Here is a 24,303-nt window from a genome sequence, read left to right as displayed (position 1 = left end):
CTCACTCTCTCTCTCTCTGTGTGTGTCTGTGTGTGACCGTTGTCTATCTTTGTGTGTCTGACTCAATGGATTTGAATTTTTGTCTCTTTCTCTCTCTCTCTCTCTCTCTCTCTCTCTCTCTTTGCTTCTGTGTCTGAGCAGCTGTTTGGTTGTCTTTATGCCTGTCTTTGTGTGTTCGTTTCGGTGTGTCTAACTTTGAAGTTTGTTGTTTGCTTGCATTTTTGCTTACTTGTTTGTTTGCATTTGGTTTTATCGCTATGGAAGGTCAGTACCGAATCCGTTCGCTAGGACCTTATAGAAATATACAAATTATGACATGATTAGCGTATGTAAACTATGTGTCCTTTGTCCCCATCTATGCCATTCTACTAGTTTAAAGATTGGGGCATTGAGGAGGGGACAGCCCCTGTCATATACGGAATAATTTCTGTTCGTTTTAAGCCTTAATGCTGTTCCTTATTTTCAGTTAAATAAAGACTTTCTCTTTTAGACCTTTAGTACTATTGAGCATTAGTTTAAATGTGAGTGTCCTTTTTTCTCTTAAAATTCATGTTATTATTATATTTTGCTACAATTCTGAAAGATAAACAGATCTGAAATCGTAGTATCTGGACCAGAGTTATACCATGATTCTGTACTTATGAAAAGTTTTGGTTATATATATTTTAAAATTAACACCATATCCCGGGACATACACTTAAAATACTGTACTAAGAGTCTATAAAATGATCTGAAGTCTCGATAGTGTTCCGTATGTTCCACTTCTGATGTAATACCTGCTAATAGAATATTTGTCTAGAGTTGGAAGTTTCAAAACAAACAATATACATATATCATCTTTTATTAAAAGATCCACATTCTTGTACGTGAAAAATATAGAAATGACGGTTATTTTTAGAAATTTTCTCGTTGGCTTTTCAGGAAGTTGATCTCAGGCTCCCTTTGTGCCGTCTTTTTTGAATCAGTTTGCCGCCTGTAAGGAGAGCGAAACCAAGATTCTTTTACCTGCAACAGAAAAGACGAAAACATGAGTGAATCTAGTGAACAGATTTATTAACTCATAATAGGTTATAGACAAAATAAGTTTCCGCCTCCCACTTTTTTTCTAATGTGCTTGAACCAGGCGAAACCAGTCAGTTACGTCCGCTTCTCTATTGTTACTTGTGATATATGGAGGCGTCTTACTTATTAGAATTTTTCAATGCGTTTTTGATATTACCTCGTATCAATTTATGCAATATTTATTATTTTGGGTACCCGACTGACTGACCACATTTAAAAAAGTAGGCTGTACGGAAAATGTGGTTCAATCCCGCTTCCTAGTGCTATAATGAGAGAAAGGTTGAGATGGCAAGGGCACGTTCTGCGGATGAAAGATAACATATTGCCAAAAATTGTCCTTATCGGCCGATCCAATAGGGCAAAACGGAAATTAGGTCGTTCGCGGTTGTAGTGGGAGGATGTTGTAAAGAAAGATTTAAGGATAATGAAAACTTCCTGAAAGGTTGTAAAGAGGGGAGCTTTGAATAGATTGGGATAAAGGAGGAGCTGCGTAGTTATATTGGCCTAAGGTAGCTTCGTACCACCTTACATTATTTATCAAAAGAGTTAGGAAAAACTTTTGCGTTGTCAAACTTTTTTTTTCTTGGCTAAGCTGGAACAATATCACAGAGTTATAATTATAATTAATAGATGTGAGTGTTTTGACCTTTTTCTTTTTGAATTTATTTTAGTTTGTGTTTTAATTAGCCAGGAGCTTCTATGAGACCGAATCCTGTTTCTCTCAAATTTGTTTATTAAGTCTAATTGCCGCTTTTTTCGATTGATTAGTAGCTTCTATGAAGATCATTCTATGATCTTGGAAAGTAATGGCATGAAAAATTATCAACATCTTTGACATTAGGCTTTATCTTTTGCTCAACCGTCTAGAGGAATTTCTAGTATCTTTCACAATAAGGAGCACGGTTGATAAATGCTTAGGTGCAGGGCCGGATAAAGAGTGATTGGAACGATTTGGCCCAATCGGGTCCAATTTTTAAAAGGGCCCCGTGCTGCCATCAAAATGATTTTTTTTTGACATTATGCATATATATTATGTATATTATAATGTATATATATTATGTATATTATAAGTGTAGCTTCAGAAGAGAGATCATTTTCCAGGCTAAAAATCAATAAAAAACTACCATAGTTTTAAAAAAACAATAAATAAAAAATCAATAAAAAACTACTATGAACATTAAAATCAGGAAAGATTAAATAGTTTAGCAGTTATGTTAATCAAAAGAAAAGACGCAAGGAAATGAGATTTCGAAACAGTTTTAGAAAAAATTATAGAACAAAACTTAGAAATATGTAAATTCATTTATACTTGTTCAGTAATGTAAATTTCGAAAGGCATTTTCAGCAATTTTATAATATCTAGACGACAAAAACGTAGATTAACGTAGGCATAAGCTCAAAATGAGGGCAAAAAGGACAAAAGAGGACAGAAATGTTAGCTCAAGATGAGCAAACTGGACCATCAAATGAAACAAGATCAGGAGAACGACCTGAGAAATGTAAATATGTGGGTGAAAATGAAATCAGAAGCTCTAGTACCTTTTTTTAAGTCTCAGAGTGATCGAAGGGTGGATATTCCCCCTTACACCTCGCATTTTCCCAAAATGCATCTGATAGAAATTTTTAGATGGCCATTTCTTGTCTTAGAAACTTCGGAAAGAGCTCATTCGGTTGAAAATTGAAAGGGCTAGTAGCCTTTTTAATAGTCGAAAGTGATTGGAGGTCAACTAAACCCCTTTATACGCCTCCCACTTCTCCAAACATATCCAATCAAAATCTTAAGATAGCTATTTTGGTCAATGTTATTGAAAGGCGTGTAAATTATGTTTTTGAAGATCATGCCCCCCCCAAAAAAAAGCACAGGGCAAGGGCTGTAAGTTATTCCCTGGGGATATATATATATATATATATATATATATATATATATATATATATATATATATATATATATATATATATATATATATATATAAATATATATATATATATATATATATATATATATATATATATATATATATATATATATATATATATATATACCCCAACGTGCCACCCCAACACGCTTCGCAAACACCTATTTGGTGCCCCCCCCCGCGTGCGTAAGTCGTTACGCGCCATATTAGTTACGCGCCATTGTAGTTGTGTCCCTATGTCCCACCTGTGAATATATATATATATTTATATATATATATATATATATATATATATATATATATATATATATATATATATATATATATATATATATATATATATATATATATATATATATATATATATATATATGTTTTTAACTTTGTAAAACTTGCGAATATACAACATTCTTTGTTGTCCCATTGTCTGTGCATATAAATAAATTGTCAGGTTTACCGACTCTTGAACATGCAACATATAATGGTCCATGGGAAAACAATCCGTATTCAGATCTATACCTCATGATTCTAATGATTGCCCTTGAGCTTTGTTGATGGTGATTGCTAATCGACGATTCCCTGTGTCGCCGTCGTCATTTATATATCCCCCTGTGCCCCCCGGCGTCCCCGTTGTAGTTGTGTCCCTGTGTCCCGGTCGTCATTTATATTCCCTGTGTCCCGGTCGTCATTTGTGTCCCGGTATCCCAGTCTGTGATTTCTCTTTGAGGGTCCCGGGCGTCATTTATATTCCTTGTGTCCCGGTCGTCATTTGTGTCCCGGTCTGTATATACATTCGTTTTTGAATTGGTCTTTTTTTAGGTTTTAGTTTTTTACCTTTTTTAGTTTTTTTAGTTATACCTCATGATTCTAATGATTGCCCTTGAGCTTTATTGATGGTGATTGCTAATCGAATTTTTCTCCTTTTTTTCTTTTTAGTTTTTTTTTGTTTTTTACTTTTTCTTAGTTTTTTTCTTTTTTTCTTTTTTCTTTTTATTTTTTTTTCTTTTTATTTTTTTTAGTTTTGTTTTTCTCCTTTATTTTTCCTTTTTTTCCTTTTTTTTTCTTTCTTAGTTTTTTAGTTTTTTAGCTTTTTTAGTTTTTTTATTAGTTTTTAGTTTTTTTTTCTTTTTAGTTTTTTTGTAGTTTTTACCTTTTTTTTAGTTTTTTTAGTTTTTTTTTTACTTATGTCCTGGTCGTCATTTATACTCCCTGTGTCCCGGTCGTCATTTGTGTCCCGGTGCTTTGTTGATGGTGATTGCTAATCGAACATTCCTTGTGTCCCGGTTGCTTTCTCTTTGAGTGTCCCGGTCGTCATTTATATTCCCTATGTGCCGGTGTCCCGGTCGTCATTTGTGTCCCGATGTCCCGGTCTGTAATTTCGTCAGTCGAAAACATGACGTCAGTCAACACACAAACATGACGTTACCCGACAGACCCACACGCACACAGACAACTTAATCTTATATATATATATATATATATATATATATATATATATATATATATATATATATATATATATATATATATATATATATATATATATATATAGATTCAGAGTGTTTAGAAGATAGATTACCCTCCCCCCCCCACAAACAAAACAAACATCTGATATTTTCCCGAAATGCATCTGAAATAAATTTTGGGATGGCCGTTTGTTGTCGTAGAAACTTCGAAAAAGGCTCTTTCAATTGGAAATTGAAAGGACTTGTGGCTTTTTTATTAGTCAAAAGTTATTGGAGGGCCACAAGCCTCCCACTCCACTTATCAATTCCCAAAGCACATCTAATAAAAATTAAGATATCCACTTTGTTCAGCGTAGCTGAAAGGTCTGGAGATTATGTCATTGACAGCCCCCATACCTTCTCAAGACCAGAACATAATTTGCACTTTACTTAACAAAATAGCTGTGGATTGTAAGTTTAATATTCATATAATGATATATTCCTTAAAGTTAAAGTTTTACTTATTTATTAAAGCTACAAAAGTTAAAACATTTTAAAACTATTATGTTTATTTAAATTTTGTAATAGATAACCGATTCAAATTCAAAACGACCAAAAATTAACATCAGTAGGGCTGACAACCCCCATGCCTTCTCCAGACGAGAATGTAATTTGCACTTTACTGAAAACAAAATACATTTAAAATGTTTTCACTTTGTTTTTACTTATTTGAAATGTTTTTACTAGATATATGAAGGGGGAAGTCCTCGTGATGCACTCCAATCACAACGGGAGTGTCCGTTGCCCTTTTTAAGAGTAAAAAGAGATTGGAGAGCAGGCAGCTCTTCTCTCGAGCGCTTTCATTTTCCAGGCGCATCCAGTCAAAATTTTGATACAGCCATTTTGTTCAGAACAGTAGAACGGTCCAGCAACTATGTCTTTGGGGATATTACGTATATCAGCCCCCAACAGTTATGCAATTGACCCATTATGCTTTAAAACTAAATGCTGGTTTAAAGTAAACCAAAGGGCATTGCGTTTTTGGCGTTCTGCTTTTACCATTTAAATGAATAAAAAGAGTGTAAGTGCAATCCAGGTTCTCGAAGAGCATAGATAGAATCCTATGGGAATGATTCCAGTCCTTTGGGAACTTCAGAAGCTATAAAATTAAATTAAAAATATTTTTCGTGTCAGGACTAAAAATCATTGAAAAAGTTTTCTAACATACAAATAGCAGCCCATATTATGGATTCCTATAGGAAAAACTGAAAAGATACTCAATATTATTTTTTCATGAAAAAAAAACTATGACAAAACTAACAAAACTTAGTTAAAAAAACTTTTTCCACAAAACAAGTTTTTCAAAGAAAAATAAATAGCTCGATTAAGCCAAGAATGAGCAAAAATAAACTCAAATGATCTTCCAAGCATAAACTATCACAAATCATAATCAATAAATAAATGAAACCTAAAACGAACAGAAATTACGATAAATAGCCGAGTCAAACTCAAAACATGTAAAAATTAACATGAGTAGTGCTGATAATCCCCATGTCTTCTCAAGACCAGAGAAGAATTTGTGCTTTAATGAAAAAAAAATATGTTTGAAATGTTTTCACCTTTCTTATTTCCATAAATAAAAAATTATCAAAACTTTAAGGAAGAAATGTCAGTTTATGTCAATTAAACTGACTATTTACGGTCATTTTGTTGTTTTTTTTTCTCAGTAAAATGGAAATTGTGTTCTAGTCTTGAGACGGGATGGGGTTTATAGCCCTACTCATGATAATTTACGCCCATTTTCAATTTGATTCGGTTATTTATTGTAATTTCTGTTCGTTTTGAGTTTCATTTATTTATTGATAGTGATTTGGGGTAGTTTTAGGCTTGGAAGATTATTTGAGTTTAATGTTTCTAATACTTGGCTTAATGGAGCTATTTACTTTTCTTTGAAAAGCTTGTCTTGTGGAATTTTTTTTTTAATTTATTTCTGAAAAAACGCCCGTAGATAAAAAAAAAACGTTTCCGAGTCAGGGATTTTATATTAGCAAACTCCGTGTTTCTTGTGATTTATTTTCGTTAAAACCATAGTATCACTAAATACCAAAATAATTTATGCACTAAATGTAAAAATAACGTATCCAAGGCACTACTAAATGAGTAAAAATATGAAATTTGCCATCGTAAATACTACAGCGCTACATATTCCACCCTTAAACCAAAAAGAAATAGAAAATTAATTGAATTAACAGAGGAATAGAGCACGGTTGATACCAAGAACGGGAAGAGAAATGCAATTTTTTTCTAAATGACGTAGAAAATGAATAAATTATACAATAGATTGCAGAAACAGAAAAATTGCAAAAAAAGCTGTTTTACGGAGGTCCCATGAATCATAAAATGTCTTTGATACCTTTTATTTGTCTGAAAACAAAATGAAATATTCCAGTCGAAAATTAACAAGAATCCGGTCGATTTTTTTTCATACGATTAGTGTCATTTTAGAAGCTGCGGTAAAAAACGCAGCTTTGCGTGCGCAAAGATTATGAGTCCTGTAAAAAAATTAGATGCTCGTAGCTGCATAATTAATCTTAACTAGTATTCACTTAATTCGAGCTAAAGAACAAAACCAAAAACGAATATATGCTTTTATCATTTCAACCAAAGTAGTCCTATCCCATCTCAACTTTAGCCCTGGTCTGGTACCAAACACAAAAATTATTTTGCGAGGAAATCCGTCGTAAATAAAAACGCCCTCTGCCCAAGGATGAAATATCTAGATGGGGAAAAAATTTTAATAGTCATAAATCATTGCTAAAAATTAACTTGAAATCTCAGAAGAATTTTCACAATGAATTACAAAACAATGGTTTATTTTACAAATTTACAAGAGCTTTTGGTAAAAATAAAACAGAAAAAAACGGTGTTAGACATTCGGTTGGGATTAAAACCAAACTGAAAAACCAACAATTGACTACAAGCTGAAAAAAAGAAGCTGGACATTCTCTATAGGGCTGGGATGAGGTAATGAGAAAAAGTTATTTTTATTGCAACTTCTTAAGAAATGACCAAGAGAAGGGAAGAATGTTCGCCAGGGTGTTGATCTAAAGCTGCCTGATACTGCAAGGATTTTGCAGCAGACATAGCACTAAAATAAGAAGCATATATCCAATCACGCTACATATCAATGTTGCTGAATTCAGCTATCATATCGCTGGCAAGAACGACGAGAATCGGAAAGTGATATCACAGGAAAATAAAGGAATCTGTAGTTACAGCTTGAAACGGTAGAACTAGCTAATTCTTCCTTAAGCGTTCCAATGATGGTTGACGTCCCGTTTATTTGTGTTACAGTGAAATTTTCGGACAGATCTATAGCCCCTGAGCTGATGTAATCCCAGAAAACTGTGGCTAAATCCCCCAAATGGAGCCAAAATAGTTTCTGAAGAAAATCGATAGTGGGGTTGACCCTTATATTGGAACATAACAATTAATTACCATCTATTCCTCGAATAAAATAAGACATAGAAGGAGAGAGAGACGGACACAAAACTAAGGACCCATGGACATAGAGAGAGAGAGAGAGGGAAACAAAACTAAGGACCCATGGACAGAGAGAGAGAGAGAGAGAGAGAGAGAGAGAGAGAGAGAGAGAGAGAGAGAGAGAGAGAGAGAGAGAGAGAGAGAGAGAGAGAGAGAGAGAGAGAGAGAGAGAGAGAGAGAGAGAGAGAGAGAGAGTAAGGGGAAGGAAAAAGAGAGGGGGTACTCACCTTTTTCATGTGGTTCTCAAAAGTAGGAGATTTTTCACAAAAGATTGCTGGCGTCAGAAATGGTGACTGAATGAATTTTTCTGCATAGCCTAGACAGCAAGGAGCATCACAAAGAATAACCTGGCGTAAAGCCTTCCATCCTCCCATACAACACGTAAACTAAAAGCATTTATCATTTGATCAGTAACAAAGTTGTCCAAGTGCTTCAATTCTAAAATAAAACGCAAAGTTTCCCTAAACTTTGTATCAATAGGTAATCCGACCAATAACTCAGAAATGTTATTTTAGTTATAATTATATAATTTATATTTGAGCTACTTTGAAAAGTAGCTACTTGAAGCTACTACTTAAATTAAAATATTTTTGCTTTTAAGTAGTAGCTACTTGAAGCTACTACTTAAATTAAAATATTTTTGCTTTTAAGTAGTAGCTACTTGAAGCTACTACTTAAATTAAAATATTTTTACTTTTAAGTAGTAGCTACTTGAAGCTACTACTTAAATTAAAATATTTTTGCTTTTAAGTAGCAGCTACTTGAAGCTACTACTTAAATTAAAATATTTTTGCTTTTAAGTAGTAGCTACTTGAAGCTACTACTTAAATTAAAATATTTTTCTTTTAAGTAGCAGCTACTTGAAGCTACTACTTAAATTAGAATATTTTTGCTTTTAAGTAGCAGCTACTTGAAGCTACTACTTAAATTAAAATATTTTAGCTTTTAAGTAGTAGCTACTTGAAGCTAATATTTAAATTAAAATATTTTTGCTTTTAAATAGCAGCTACTTGAAGCTACTACTTAAATTAAAATAATTTTGCTTTTAAGTAGTAGCTACTTGAAGCTTCTACTTAAATTAAAATATTTTTGCTTTTAAGTAGTAGCTACTTGAAGCTACTACTTAAATTAAAATATTTTTGCTTTTAAGTAGTAGCTACTTGAAGCTACTACTTAAATTAAAATATTTTTGCTTTTAAGTAGTAGTTACTTGAAGCTACTGCTTAAATTAAAATATTTTTGCTTTTAAGTAGTAGCTACTTGAAGCTACTACTTAAATTAAAATATTTTTGCTTTTAAGTAGCAGCTACTTGAAGCTACTACTTAAATTAAAATATTTTTGCTTTTAAGTAGTAGCTACTTGAAGCTACTACTTAAATTAAAATATTTTTGCTTTTAAGTAGCAGCTACTTGAAGCTACTACTTAAATTAAAATATTTTTGCTTTTAAGTAGTACCTACTTGAAGCTACTACTTAAATTAAAATATTTTTGCTTTTAAGTAGCAGCTACTTGAAGCTATTACTTAAATTAAAATATTTTTGCTTTTAAGTAGTAGCTACTTGAAGCTACTGCTTAAATTAAAATATTTTTGCTTTTAAGTAGCGGCTACTTGAAGCTACTACTTAAATTAAAATATTTTTGCTTTTAAGTAGTAGCTACTTGAAGCTACTACTTAAATTAAAATATTTTTGCTTTTAAGTAGCAGCTACTTGAAGCTACTACTTAAATTAAAATATTTTTGCTTTTAAGTAGCAGCTACTTGAAGCTACTACTTAAATTAAAATATTTTTGCTTTTAAGTAGCAGCTACTTGAAGCTACTACTTAAATTAAAATATTTTTGCTCCAATCTTTGATACACTACTTGAAATAATCTTAATCCGAGTTCAGAGGTTATGTAAATTTCCAGTAGCCTACTATTAATCTTCGGTTAAGCAGCGGTGACATATTGGTTCCAAACGGCGATTTCGCTATTGTACTGCTAATTAGTCTTCTGGTATATAATCTGGCCATTATCCATACTGAGCACTCTTAACCCAAAATGGAAAACAAAACTATGAACAGTATGGATGAACTATGAACAGTATGGAATCTCAGAGAATTAAGTGAAAAATAAATACAGCTGCCAGTAAAAACAGCCTTTCAACATTTTAGATCGAGTGTCAATAGTCTTAAGTGGTTTGAAATTTTAGATTTCAAGCAAAGCTTTGCTCCCTAAATCTCACGTTCTAAAAGAAGAGACATCATTTAGAACCATGACAAATCTAAAAGTAGGCTTCCCATGTATAACCGGTAAAGAGGAATGCCTTCTCACGATTCAAGCATGCGTAACACAGTCATCAAATAGAAGTGCAAATAGTGCAAGAATGATTGTCTGGAATCATTTACATAGGGGGGGGGGGATTAATGCCAGGTTTGCTTCTCACTCAATTGGACTATCTGTCTTGGCTTTTTATACAATTAGCCATGACTTGATGCCCACAACTATTCCATTTTAATTCAAAAATCAACGTGTCAACGGAAATTCAAGAGTGATTGCCACTGTTACAGTGACTTGGAAATTGGCGCTGGCATATCACAATTGGAATTTTTAAGACGTATGACACGTACAGTACCAAATTAAGGAGGGTAAAAAAGGGCACATGACCGATGCACCCGAGCCAGGAGGCTCCAAACACACATTAGTGTTTAAATTTTAATACTGCAAAGATTGGCATAGTATTTGACATGAAACAAATTCCAGATTCGAAAATTAAAATTCGCGTTACCAATATGCCAGAATTCGGTTAAGATACTAATTATATAAAAAAAGAAACGAGTAATATACAACAGCTCAAAATAGGGCTGGATTTTAGATTGAGGTGTTTGTACCTAAAAAAAACATAATAACACCAAAAACCTTATATTTCTGTTTTATTTAAATTAAGCTTGACTTACTCAACTTCAGCCTTACCGGTCTTAGAAGGTCACTTTAGCTCTCTTCTTTCACCAGACAGTGGATGGATGTAACTTCTGCATAAACTTCTACCCCCTGTGAAACTAAGAAAGGGCGACATGCTAATCATCGAAAATATGGCCTCCCTCCTTGCTGTAGGTGATATCAATGGCAAGAACAGTACATTTGACCACCGAAGAAAATTTCAGGAGACGAAGACTTTCCATGCACTCCATGGGTATTAGACATTCTTATCCACCGTAGATGATTTGTTTGAACTTGAAATCTTGGTGTTAGAGATTTTATAATGGTCGGTCATACAAGGAATGCGCCACACTAATGTTAGTTCAAAGGCAGCGAGGTGGTGCTGATCGTCTTCTTAAAGAGTCTACGGTCTACATGATGATCGAGCTGAATAGTTTTATTTTAAGAGTTGCAGACAATATCTGATTCCTCCGGATGGTTGTTAAAGCTTTAAAATTAGAGCTCGCAAGTGCCAGCAGTCTCATATCGTCTTTGGAGTGGCTATTGTTGGGGGGGGGGGGTAAGTGGGATACCAACGAAGGTAAATTCCACGATCCACTTTCCGGTATAATCTCAAAACTGGTAGCAGATATTTCCTTGCGGATCAGGTTTGCATGAGTTATGTATGGCTTTTATTTTTGAGGCGATTTTTCTCATCCCAAACAAGTTGGTGGTTGAATGGGTATTGTCAGTTTGAGACTAAGGATCTCAAAGGGACTTATCAATTTGACCTATATCATCGGCTTTTTCTGATTTATCTGTCACTACTCTACCTACGATGAAACCAGATTCATTGTGAGCTAATGAGCAGATATGAGCAGCAATTATGAGCAGATTGAACTTCTTCGGTGATAACAAGCATCCGTTGAAAACATCGTCAAAAGTGGTCAATGGTTTAAAATTTTTCTTTCTTCCTGCTCAAGTGATAAAGGGGCTGCTGAGCTTCGTATACATGTCTCTGATGAGAGAAACTAAATTGGTTGAGATGCTAAATAAAATAAAATATGCCATGGATCTTCTCTTCAGATGAGGTCAAACACCTACTTAAAGTCTGTCGTGGATATTGAGGAGGTGGTAGATACTGCAGCCAATTTCGAGGTATTTTTAGTAATATGTAATCAAGTGTTGACGTGTTTAGCCAGAATTCTGCTTGACAATGTGGGATAACCTCTGAGAGTTTGGCTCGTTTGCACTCAAGCATGACCCTTTTGAAATTCAATACTTCCTTGAGGGAAAAGTTATTAAGGGTAAATTACTCAACAGCTAGAAATTACCTGGGGGATAAAAAATTAAAATTAAACCTTTTAAATTTAAACCTTTTTCAAAATTAAACCTTACTAAAATTAACCCTTTTTCAAAATTAACCCTTATCCCCCCATTTTTCTTTTAAAAACCAAAATAGTTTACTTTGAGCAGATAATTTTTTTTTATTAATCCATGCTCGTTTTTAACATAAGGAAAAATGAAAAAAATTTGGTTCGATTACACTTCACAATACGTTCCACAATAATATTTTCCCAAATATATTGCCTTTCAAACCATATCACCAAGCAAAAATGTGAGCCTAGTTAATTGAAAAATTGAAAAATGTTCTGTACTTCCTGTTTCACCACGTTTATTCAGGTCAGTATTTTCCCAGATATTTAAGGTATTTTTACTTTCTAAAGTCTATCAGTCCAATATTAGATGCTCTTTTTTTCTAAACTTTCAAGAATAGAAATGAATATACCCCCTAAATGTGCAAATAGGATAGAAATGAAATCATTGAAGAGTAAGAAGAAGATTATCAAACAGTTCGTGGTAACGAACTGTAGTAAGGAGCGACCCAGCTCAATAGTAACCAAAACTCTAAAAAATTGAATTTTGATATCAATAGCTACATCAAAAGCATCGAATTTTAATGCTGATTTTAAATATATAAGTTTCATCAAGTTTAATCTTACCCATCAAAAGTTACGAGCCTGAGAAAATTTGCCTTATTTAGGAAAATAGGGGGAAACACCCCATAAAAGTCGTAGAATCTTAACGAAAATGACACCATCAGATTCAGCGTATCAGAGAACCCTACTGTAGAAGTTTCAAGCTCCTATCTACAAAAATGTGGAATTTTGTATTTTTTGCCAGAAGACAAATCACGGGTGCGTGTTTATTTGTTTGTTTTTGTTTTTCTTTTCCCCAGGGGTCATCGTATCGACCAAGTGGTCTTAGAATGTCGCAAGAGGGCTCATTCTAACGGAAATGAAAAGTTCTAGTGCCCTTTTTAAGTGACAAAAAAATTGGAGGCCATCTAGGCCCTCTCCCACGCTCATTTTTTTCCCAAAGTCAACGGATCAAAATTTTGAGATAGCCATTTTGTTCAGCATAGTCGAAAACCATAATAATTATGTCTTTGGGGATGACTTACTCCCCCACAATCCCTGGGGGAGGGGCTGCAAGTTACAAACTTTGACCAGTGTTTACATATAGTAATGGTTATTGGGAAGTGTACAGACGTTTTCAGGGGGATTTTATTTTGTTTGGGGGTGGGGCTGAGGAGAGGGGGCTATGTTGGAGGATCGTTCCTTGGAGGAATATGTCATGGGGGAAGAAAAATTCAATGACAGGGGCGCAGGATTCTCTAGCATTACTATAAGAAAACAATGAAAAATAAACATGAAAACGTTTTTTCAAATGAAAGGAAGAAGTAGCATTGAAACTTAAAACGAACAGAGATTATTACGCATATGAGGGGCTCTAAAAATACTTTAGCATAAAGAGCCAGGTATTTAGGAGGAGATAAATACCTTGCTCTTTATGCTAAAGTATTTTTAGTAATTTCAACTATTTATTCTACGGCATTTCTGATTCAGGGGTCATTCTTAAAAAATTGGGACAAAAATTAGGATTTAGTGTAAAGAGCGAAGTATTAACGAGGGTACAAACCCCCTCGTATACATAATAAAAATATAAGGTTATGAAAGTTTGTTACGTAAGTTAATTCTTAAGTTACGTATATTTTTTACTAATAAAAACGTTCGTTGAAAACTAAAAGTTCTAGTTCCCTTTTTAAGTAACCGAAAAATTGGAGGGCAACTAGGCCTCCTTCTCCACCCCTTATTTCTCAATATCGTCTGATCAAAACTAAGAGAAAGCCATTTAGCCAAAAAAAGAATTAATATACAAATTTCATTTTAATAATTTATGTGCGGAGAGCCAAAACCAAACATGCATTAATTCAAAAACGTTAAGAAATTAAATAAAAAAAACTAATTTTTTTTAGCTGAAAGTAAGGAGCGACATTAAAACTTAAAACGAACAGAAATTAATCCGTATATGAAGTGAGTTGTCCCCTCCGCAATCCCTCGCTCTTTACGCTAAAGTTTGACTCTTTGCCACAATTCTACTTTTTAAAACAATTAAAAGCTTTAGCGGAAAGAGCGAGGGATTGCGGAGGGGACAACTCATTTCATATACGGATTAAGTTCTGTTCGTTTTAAGTTTTAATGTCGCTCCTTACTTTCAGCTAAAAAAATTATTTTTTTTTATTTAATAACTCAAGGAAGCGGTATTATTTGAGGAATAAGAGACTGCCGCTGGCTTAGTGAAAATAATCTGCTGAATAAAAGAAAATCATTGTAAAAGAAAATAAGGCTCAGTGCTTATGATTAAACAAAAAAACAAGTTTTTTTAAATGAAAGTAAGGAGCAACATTAAAACTTAAAACGAACAAAAATTACTCCGTATATGAAAGGGACTTTTCCTCCTCAACGCCCCGCTCTTTACGCTAAAGTTTGACTCTTTCTCTTAACTCTACATTTTAAAATAGTAAAATTTTCTAAAATGATGAAATATATTTAAAATCTTATATATTTATACTTATATATTTAAAATCAGCATTAAAATGCGATTCTTTTGATGTACCTATTGGCATAAAAATTCCATTTTTTAGAGTTTTGGTTACTATTGAGCCGGGTCGCTCCTTACTACAGTTTGTTACCACGAACTGTTTGATACTCTTACTACAACTAGATAGGTCATACCAGCTGTAGTATGGTCTTGGACTTTGATAGAGGGGGATCCGCTCCAGAGATAATTTAATTGTTTTAATTTCTATCTCTAGTATTTAATAGAAAATACAATAAAGCTCAAAATTTTATTATTTCTAATTGAAATAAATAAAAAAAACTAGTTTTTTTTTTAACTGAAAGTAAGGAGCGACATTAAAACTTAAAACGAACAGAATTTAATCCGTATATGAAATGGGTTGTCCCCTCCGCAATCCCTCGCTCTTTACGCTAAAGCTTTTAATTATTTTAAAAAGTAGAATTGTGACAAAAAGTCAAACTTTAGCGTAAAGAGCGAGGGATTGCGGAGGGGACAACCCATTTCATATACGGAGTAATTTCTGTTCGTTTTAAGTTTTAATGTCACTCCTTACTTTCAGTTAAAAAAACTAGTTTTTTTTATTTAATTTCTGAACATTTTTGAATTAATGCATGCTTGATATTGGCTCTCCGTACATAAATTATTAAAATGAAATTTGTATATTAATTCTTTTTTTGGCAAAATGGCTTTCTCTTAGTTTTGATCAGAGAATTTTGAGAAATAAGGTGTGGGGAAGGAGGCCTGTTTTCCCTCCAATTTTTCGTTTACTTAAAAAGGCAACTAGAACTTTTAATTTTTAATGAACGTTTTTATTAGTAAAATATATACGTAACTTAAGAGTTGACATACGTAACAAACTTTTATATTCTTATATTTTTATTATGTATACGAGGGGGTTTGTACCCTCGTTAATACCTCGCTCTTTACACTAGATCGTAAGTTTTGTCCCAATTCTTTAAGAATGACCCCTGAATCAGAAAGGCCATAGAACAAATAGTTGAAATTACTAAAAATACTTTAGCATAAAGAGCGAGGTATTTATCTCTTCCTAAATACCTCGCTCTTTATGCTAAAGTATTTTTAGAACCCCTCTTGTGCATAATAATCTCTGTTCGTTATAAGTTTTAATGCTACTCCTTACTTTCAATTGAAAAAACCTTTTCTTGTTTGTTTTTTCATTGTTTTCTTTATAGTAATGCTAGAAAATCTTGCGCCCTTTTCATTGAATTTTTCTTACCCCCATGACATATTCCTCCAAGGAAAGATCCTCCCACAAAGCCCCCTCCCCTCAACCCCACCACCCAAACCGAAAAACAAAATCCCCCTGAAAACGTCTGCACACTTCCCAATAACCATTACTGTATGTAAACACTGGTCAAAGTTTGTAACACAGCCCCTCCCCCAGGGATTATGGGGGGAGTAAGTCATTCCCAAAGACATAGTTTTTATGGTTTTCGACTATGCGGAACAAAATGGCTATCTCAAAATTTTGATCCATTGACTTTGGGAAAAAATGAGCGTGGGAGGGGGCCTAGGTGCCCTCCAATTTTTTGGTCACTTAAAAAGGGCACTAGAACTTTTCATTTCCGTTAGAATGAGCCCTCTTGCGACATTCCCCCTATTTTCCAAAATAAAGCAAATTTTCTCAGGCTCGTAACTTTTGATGACAAAGACTAAATTTGATAAACGTTATATACTTAGAATCAGCATGAAAATCCTATTCTTTTGATGTATCTTTTAGCATCAAAATTCCGTTTTTTAGAGTTTCATTTACTATTGAGCAGGGTCGCTCCTTACTACAGTTCGTTACCACGAACTGTTTGGTGCCTATTAAGGGCTGATAACGTGCTATTCCTTACGTTTCGGATTCACACAGTAACCCATAAATGTAGAACTGCTTCTATGTATAATAACATGCTGACTTCTTGCTTTTTTCGCTTTTCTAAGTATTTCTTTTAACCAGCTCCAAAAAACATACATGTACTAATAATTATGACTGAATTTAGTCACATTTTACACAAAGCCATAATTTAGATATTTCATAGGGTATGCGTAATAGACCAGGCCTGGTATTTACTGTATTATGCAGCAGCATAAATAAAAAAAATTATCATTGTGGAAAAGCTGGAAAAGTAGTTCACATTAATCTACGGTTAGAAGACAAGCAACAGCAAGAGTGTTATATATATAAGCCTGTCATGTGCCGTGTACCAGGGACCAAGCGAACATCGGTCTTCTGGTAACCATATTTAAGAGCTGTTGTTTCATCAGGAAAAATAATAAAAGTTGTTTAATGAAGCTAAAAGAAATAAGGAAAAAGAAAGGAAAGGAATTTTTTTGTTTTTTTACGGTAGGGAATGATGAAAATAGACAAACTTCGGGCAATTTGGATTGTACAGCAAGTTCAAAAATCGTTAAAGAGAACAAAATCGCAGAATTTGAAGAATTAAAATTCCTTAAATGAATTATGTAGGGCTACAGTTAAGTTCCGGAACCTCAGCTTATGAAAGCCCGAGTCAAGCGCATTCATTGAAATCAAGCAATAGAAAAACCAGAAGAATTTATCTCAATTTATTTTGAAAGCATAAGGAATGGCATACCGAGTCATCGCTAGTAACACCAACGCCAATTGAGATCAGAATGGTAGCACCGACCAACGTAAGAAGCTTCCTTTCCATTGATTCTGTAAGCTAAACACTGGAATAATAAAAATTGTAACGCATATATATATATATATATATATATATATATATATATATATATATATATATATATATATATATATATATATATATATATATATATATATATATATATACATACACATATATGAACAAAAGCCAGAAAATAACTTTACTGATAAAAATGCAATTAAATGTGCATTATCAGTTAATTTACACATGCTGATGTTTATTTCTTAAAATCGTAATTGCATTTGATTTATTAAAGCTATGAAAATGAAAACATTTAAAATCTACTTTTTTAAGCAAAGTGCAAATTATGTTCTGGCTTTGAGAAGACATAGGGGTTTTTAGCCCTATCCATGTTAATCTCTGCTCGTTTTGAGTTTGACTCGGTCATTTGTTGTAATTTCTGTTCGTTTTGGGTTTCACTTATTTATTTATGCTGATTTGTGGTAGTTTATGGTTCGTAAAATATTTGATTCTATTTTTGTTCATTTTTAGTTTAGTGGAATTCTTTAATTTTCATTGAAAAACTTATTTGGTGGAAAAGTTTTTGTAATTAATTTCTGTTCATTTTATATTGACATAGTTTTTTTCAGGGGAAAAGAATAATAATTTAAATCTTTTTTGTTTTTTCTAAGGAATTCATAGTTTGGCCTGCTATTTGTATGCTGGAAGAGTTTTTTCAACAATTGTTAACAACATACACCCTTTTGAAAATCTTGATAGAAATACTAGTCTTTATTTTAGTTTCATACCTCCTATAGTTGACATGAAAAATAAAAATTCCATTCCCAGAAATTTCCAACTCTGCTCTTTGGCAGCTTGGATACACTTCCACAATTTTGATTTAGTTAAATTTTAAGAGCAGAAGCAGTAATAGAAGCAGCTCCGAAAGTTTGAACTTAATGCCCTCAATCATTCTTGGGACATTGCTAGGATTTCTTATTTACAACCGGAATACACACAGTTTGTTTTGTTTTAATCTCAAAGCAACATTTTGTTTTTAATCAAAATTAGCAAATTGCACAACTGTAGGCGATTGACCTACGCAATAGCCTACGTAGCTATATAATAGATGTATAGTTACAAGACTGTTCAGCTATGCTGAACAAAATGGCTGTCTTAAAATTTTGATTTGAGGTGTCTGAAAAATTATGAGCTAAAGGGGAGAGCCGATTGTCCTCCAATCACTTTTGACTCTTAAAAGGGGTATTAAAACTTCAAAACAAATTAGCTCTTTTAAAATATAAATTGCTATGATACAGCAGCGCTGCCTATGATATTGCTTATATGACCTTTTAATGCTTGCATGTGTATCAGGTTTTTTATTTAATTGTAACTCCCATTAAACGTTTCAACTTAATGCCCTTAATGTCATTAGCTGTGGTAACCATAAAAGTAGCATTAAAAGTATAAACACAGAGTCTTCTGGCTAGTTCAAGATAGTTGAACAGCCAAACCCTTCCATATAGTCCCTTAAATACCTCCGGTTTAAATAACTTAAAACCTTTGCCCCCAAGCTTTGGGGTTTTGTTTAAAGCCCAAAAGCCTTTTTATATGATTCTTGGACTATTTTGAATAAAATCGATATCCCGAAATGTCTATTACACACACTTCGAAAAAATACGATTTTTTTGTGTGTGTGGGGGGGGGGAGATAGCTACCTCAAAATCACTTTGACTCTCAAAAAGGGCACTAGAACTTCTGACTAACAGTTCAATGAGCCCCTCCAAAGTTTATACGACTCTGCACTCTAAAATTTTATATGTCCCGAGGGCAAAACTTACAACCCTCGCCCACACGGCTGTGGGAGGAGGGGATTGTCAACCTCAAATACATATTTTCAAGACCTTTCAACTATGCTGAACAAAATGCCTATCTTAAAATTTTGATCGGAAATGCTTGGAAAAATTATGGGCGTGGGGTCGGAGGCTATTTTCCCTCCAATCACATTCAACTATTAAAAAGGACACTAGCCCTTTCAATTTCCAATCGAATGAGCATTTTTTTTAAGTTTCTGTGACATTTCCTTCTATACGAAGTGCCCTGGTCCAAATCCCCCCCCCACCCAAAAGAAATAAACAATAAATTAAGCAATACATTGTATCAACATTGTTTTTTTGCTTAGGTAGTGCTATTGCTTTGCCTTAGGTATTTTTTTTTTTTTTTTTTAATCTTTTTTTTCTATTAGACTCTATCATTTTCTATTTTTCTATACACTCCATGGGGTTAGTTTCTGGGAGATATCATCTATGGAGGGTATTTTCCGCGGATGGGCGAGGGGGTTATTTTCCTTTTTTTTCGCGGGTGGTTATTTTCCGGTGGGAGTACTTTCCACGGGAAATATTTTCCGGGGGAGTAAACGCAGGCCATCATAATGACCATGTACGACTTGTGAGCTTAGGGTTACAAACTATCCAAGATAAGCCTCCGGATAAGTCATTTGTTAGTAGCTTGGGCCGTTTCTTTTTTAGATTAAATAAAAAAAAATAAGTTTTTTAACTGAAAGTAAGGAGCGACATTAAAACTTATAACGAACAGAAATTACTCCGTATATGAATGGGAATTTTCCTCCTCAACGCCCTGCTCTTTACGCTAAAGTTTGAATATTCTCTGAATTTTACTTTCCAAAACAGTATAAAACTTTAGCGTAAAGAGCAGGTTGTTGAGGAGGGAAAGCCCCTTTCATATACGGAATAATTTTTGTTCGTTTTAAGTTTTAATGTCGCTCCTTACTTTCAGTTAAGAAACTTGTTTTTTTTTTATATTTAATTTCTGAACGTTTTTGAATTAATGCATGTTTTGATTTTGGCTCTCCGCACATAAATAATTAAAACGAAATGCGCAAATTAATATTTTTGGCTAAATGGCTTTCTCATAGTTTTAATCGCAAGTTTTTGAGAAAAAAGGAGTGGGGGTGGGGGTCTAGGTGCCATCCGAATTTTTGATTACTTAACAGGGCAACTAGAACTTTTGATTTTTTACGTGTGTTTTAATTAGTAAAAAATATACGTAACTTACGAATTAACTTACGTAACGAACTTCTATATTCGTATGTTTTTATAACGTATATAAGGGGGTTCACCCCCTCGTCAATACCTCGCTCTTTAGACTAAAGCGTAAATTTTGTCCCAACTCTTTAAGAATGACCCCTGAATCACAAAGGCCGTAGAATAAATAGTTGAAATTACTAAAAATACTTTAGCGCAAAGAGCAAGGTATTACGAGGAGGTAAACCCCTCATATGCGAAGTAATTTCTGTTCGTTTTAAGTTTTAATGATACTCTCTAATTTCAGTTGAAAAAACTTTTTATATTTATTTTTTCATTGTTTTTTATCTTCCCCCATGACAAATTCCTCCATGGATATATCCTCCCACTTAGCCCCCCTTCAACTCCCCCCCCCCGCAAACCAAAAAAAATCCTCCTGAAAACCTCTGTACACCCCCCCAATAACCATTATTATATGTAAACACTGGTCAAAGTTTGTAACTTGCAGCCGCTCCCACGGAGACTGTGGGGGAGTAAGTCATTCCCAAAGACATAATTATTAGGTTTTTCGACTATAGTGAATAAAATGGCTATCTTAGAATTTTGATCCGGGGACTTTGGGGGAAAATGAGCATAGGAGGGGGTCTAGGTGCCCTCCAATTTTATTGGTCACTTAAAAAGGGCACTAGAAATTTTAATTCCAGTTATAATGAGCCCTCTTGCAACATTCGAGGGCCACTGGGTCGATACGATCACCCCTGGGAAAAAAAAACAAAAAACAAATAAACACGCACTCGTGATCGGTCTTATGGCAAAAAATACGAATATCCACATTTTTGTAGATAGGAGCTTGAAACTCCTACAGTGGGGTTCTCTGAAACGCTGAATGCGCTGGTGTGACTTTACTTAAGATTCTATGACTTTTAGGGGATGTTTTCTCCTATTTTCTAAAATAAGGCAAATTTTCTCAGGCTCGTAACTTATGATGGGTATCAATCAATCAATCAATTTATTAATACTAAAGAAAACTATTACAAAAGTAAATCAATTAATAGACCCAAGAAGCTATGCTTGTAATGGCTATGCTCCACAAAACCACGTGATACTACAATTTTCACATAACTTTTCATACAATCCTCCCATTGGATGTTTTAAATCTCGCCCTTCAAATGCATGCTCCCTCTGAAATAACTTCCTGTGGACACGCCAATCTTTGGTGATAAAAAAGGGGGACCTCTGGATGACCAGATTGGTGTAAACAGCTTATAAGGATTTCAACACATTAAATAGGGAGCTCCGTGATTCACTCACTATTCACAACATAATTCTCAGTAGATCCCGGATTTTAAATTACCTCATGCTATACGCAGGAGGAGAGCCTTGAGACTCGGTCTATAATTCTATATTTCCCCAAATTCCTGGGCAGGTCCTACTCAAATTACTAAACAAAAATCAGTTTATCATTTTTACATCCCCCTTCCCTCTCACAGAAAAATCTCCTTTTCTAAGTGCCAGATTACTAACATGGCTTAGATATTGGTATCTAAGCTGTGATTGCTACTAATATACTGCCTTTAAAAGTTCCTGTCACCACAAAGCTGCCTGAGGCCAACATTCCGTAAAATATGCCAGTTACTTGGCTACATTTACCTCAAGGGTTGCCAACGGCTATTTAAACCGAATCGCAGTCCCTGAGTTTCTATGCGTGGCTTCATTACTTCCCCTGTCAATTTCTTTATTAATTGTAATTATTTATTTTTTCGATGTCCATTTATTTTTCATGTTAAGAGATTTATTTGATCTTTAACATTTTATTTTCATACTGATGTTCCCTGTCAATGAGAATTAGTACAACTAGGAAACATTTTGACCATAAAAAAGATAAAAGAATTAAGTCAATTTTCAAAGGCCGAATGAAAGTGTTCTTAAGCACAATCTCAACATTCAAATACACAATTTAAACACTGAACAGTCATGGGCGTTTTTATTAATAATTTAGTTTTGTTTATACGTTATTTTTAAATTTTACAGTAGGCCTTTTTATAATTTTTTTTAAATTTAAAGTTTTGTTCTAAATTCTACGCTAGACCCTTTCTTGTGGTTAGCCATCATATGAGTAAAATTTTTAGGTGTATCATTGCTCAAAGCTACTGAAGAAGATTTTAGTTTTAATATTCCACTTTTCCTTGCCGTTGAAATATGTTTATTTTTAAACCTTAAACTTATAAAGTCCGGCTGCTAAATTTAGCTGTTTAGTATACATGTGTAAAACTGAATCTCTATTAACTCTATTATCCTTCACTCTCTATTAAACTCGTACAATGCTGAATCAATCCGCAGGCTATAAATTTGGACACGGGTTTGAACTACCAAATTTAATAATAAGCTGTATTTAAGGTTGCTTGCCAGTAGACGTTGGGTAAGTGATGATTTGGCGATTTATCATAGGCAGCGTAATAGCGTTGTCCAAGTACAGAACGACATGGGCACAACGTTGTTTTTTTTTAAATCAGGGCACTTCGTATAGAAAGAGTTGTTGTAGAAACTTGGAAAGGGGCTGATTCGATTGGAAATTCAAAGGGCTAGTTCCGTTTTTAGTAGTTGAAAGCGATTGGAGAGCAACCAGTCCCTGTCCCATGCCCATCACTTCCCCAAACACATCCAATCAAAATTTTGAGATAGCCATTGCTTCCAGCGTAGTTGAAATGTCCGGGGGTTGTGTCTTTGAGGATGACAATCCCCCCTGATCTTCTTTGAAGATTAAGACTAGAACATAATTCGCACTATACTGAAAACAAAATACATTTTAAATGTTTTCCCTTTTTTATTTTAATAAATAAGAAATCATCAAAACATTAAGGAATAAATGTCAGTATATGTACAATAAACTGAAAACTCATCGTCTTTTATTTTTTTTTCAGTAAAGTGCAACTTATGTTCTAGTCTTGAGAAATCATGGAGATTGTCAGTCCTACTCGTGTTAATTTTTGCTCGTTTTGAGTTTAACATGGTCAAACGAGTTTGACGCTGTAATTAATTTTCCCCGGGCGCCACCAACCCTAGGTACAACTAGGAACCCCAACCCTAGGAACCCCACCCAGGTTGATTCCCTCCTTTGTCGTGACCGGATTCGTTTAATCTAAACAAAAATATTTAGATGAAACCACCGAAAACTGGAGTAACCCGCCGACAGCATATCCGTCCACTGAGCTAAGCCATCTCTCCCAAAGGTGCGTTTTATGGTAGTTTAGTTCCTGAAAGTTTGCTCTTAAGCAATTTACGTCCATGTTAAAATAACGATAAGTTAAAGTCCCGTCGAGTTGTTTTGATCCTATTTTATTCGTACATCCACATTATTACAGGAGCCAAGTTTTACACTCCACATCAAGGAAAGAATTAGACAGAGAAAGAGTACTTACCTTGCCAACTCTTTCTCCAACAATCTCAGGCTTGGTTGGCTTGATAACTGAACTCTGTCTTAACTCTGATCTTTACACTTCGCTTACTTTTAAAACTGTAAGTCATTAAGGGATGCGCACGGGATGGAAAATATTTGGAGGGATCAGCATCCGTTATTTATTTGTGTCATAAAATGGTACTGGAATTGCTTATCTGTGTGGTCTCTTAACAAAAGACAATTCAAAACGGTTGGATGTATACGACAAATATATCAAGAAAACCTGCATTAAAAAACAGCCAAAGCAATTAAAGAGTCATTCAGAAGACGAGCAGGTTGTCTCTGTCTTTTTTAACGTTATTTTAGTGTCAAAGCATTTGAATGAACGTTAATTTTTAAAGTTAGTAATGCAATACCCTAAAGATAAGGAGTAAAGTTCTA

General features: G+C 34.0%; 1 protein-coding gene and 1 long non-coding RNA gene across 3 annotated transcripts in view; one reads left to right on the top strand and one right to left on the bottom strand.

Moving 5' to 3' along the window:
• The window catches only part of LOC136030348 (uncharacterized), a 361,960-nt gene that overhangs the window by 285,240 nt on the left and 52,417 nt on the right, over positions 1-24,303 (top strand). The gene's annotated exons all lie outside the window — the stretch shown is intronic.
• LOC136029825 (uncharacterized) lies at positions 826-23,962 on the bottom strand. Of its 2 annotated transcripts, none has more exons than XM_065708282.1 (4): positions 23,885-23,962; positions 17,389-17,485; positions 8,194-8,352; positions 826-1,005 (listed from the first exon to the last, which is right to left on the bottom strand). In XM_065708282.1, the coding sequence occupies exons 2-4, from the start codon at positions 17,464-17,466 to the stop codon at positions 895-897; spliced, it is 348 nt and encodes a 115-aa protein (XP_065564354.1). In that variant the 5' UTR covers positions 17,467-17,485; positions 23,885-23,962; the 3' UTR covers positions 826-894. The 2 variants fall into 2 exon arrangements, with proteins under 2 accessions (XP_065564354.1, XP_065564355.1); XM_065708283.1 differs by having other exon boundaries at positions 17,389-17,478; positions 23,885-23,945.

Source organism: Artemia franciscana, chromosome 8 (assembly GCF_032884065.1).
Source record: "Artemia franciscana chromosome 8, ASM3288406v1, whole genome shotgun sequence".
Classification (NCBI taxonomy): domain Eukaryota; kingdom Metazoa; phylum Arthropoda; class Branchiopoda; order Anostraca; family Artemiidae; genus Artemia; species Artemia franciscana.
This window is presented reverse-complemented; position numbering and strand designations above follow the sequence as displayed.

Coding starts and splice junctions, on each gene's coding strand:
- LOC136029825 (XM_065708282.1), bottom strand. CDS start 17,466: ATGGAAAGGAAGCTTCTTACGTTGGTCGGTGCTACCATTCTGATCTCA. Junction 8,353..17,388: donor GTGTTACTAGCGATGACTCG/GTATGCCATTCC, acceptor AAATGCTTTTAG/TTTACGTGTTGTATGGGAGG. Junction 1,006..8,193: donor TTGAGAACCACATGAAAAAG/GTGAGTACCCCC, acceptor TTTCTGTTGCAG/GTAAAAGAATCTTGGTTTCG.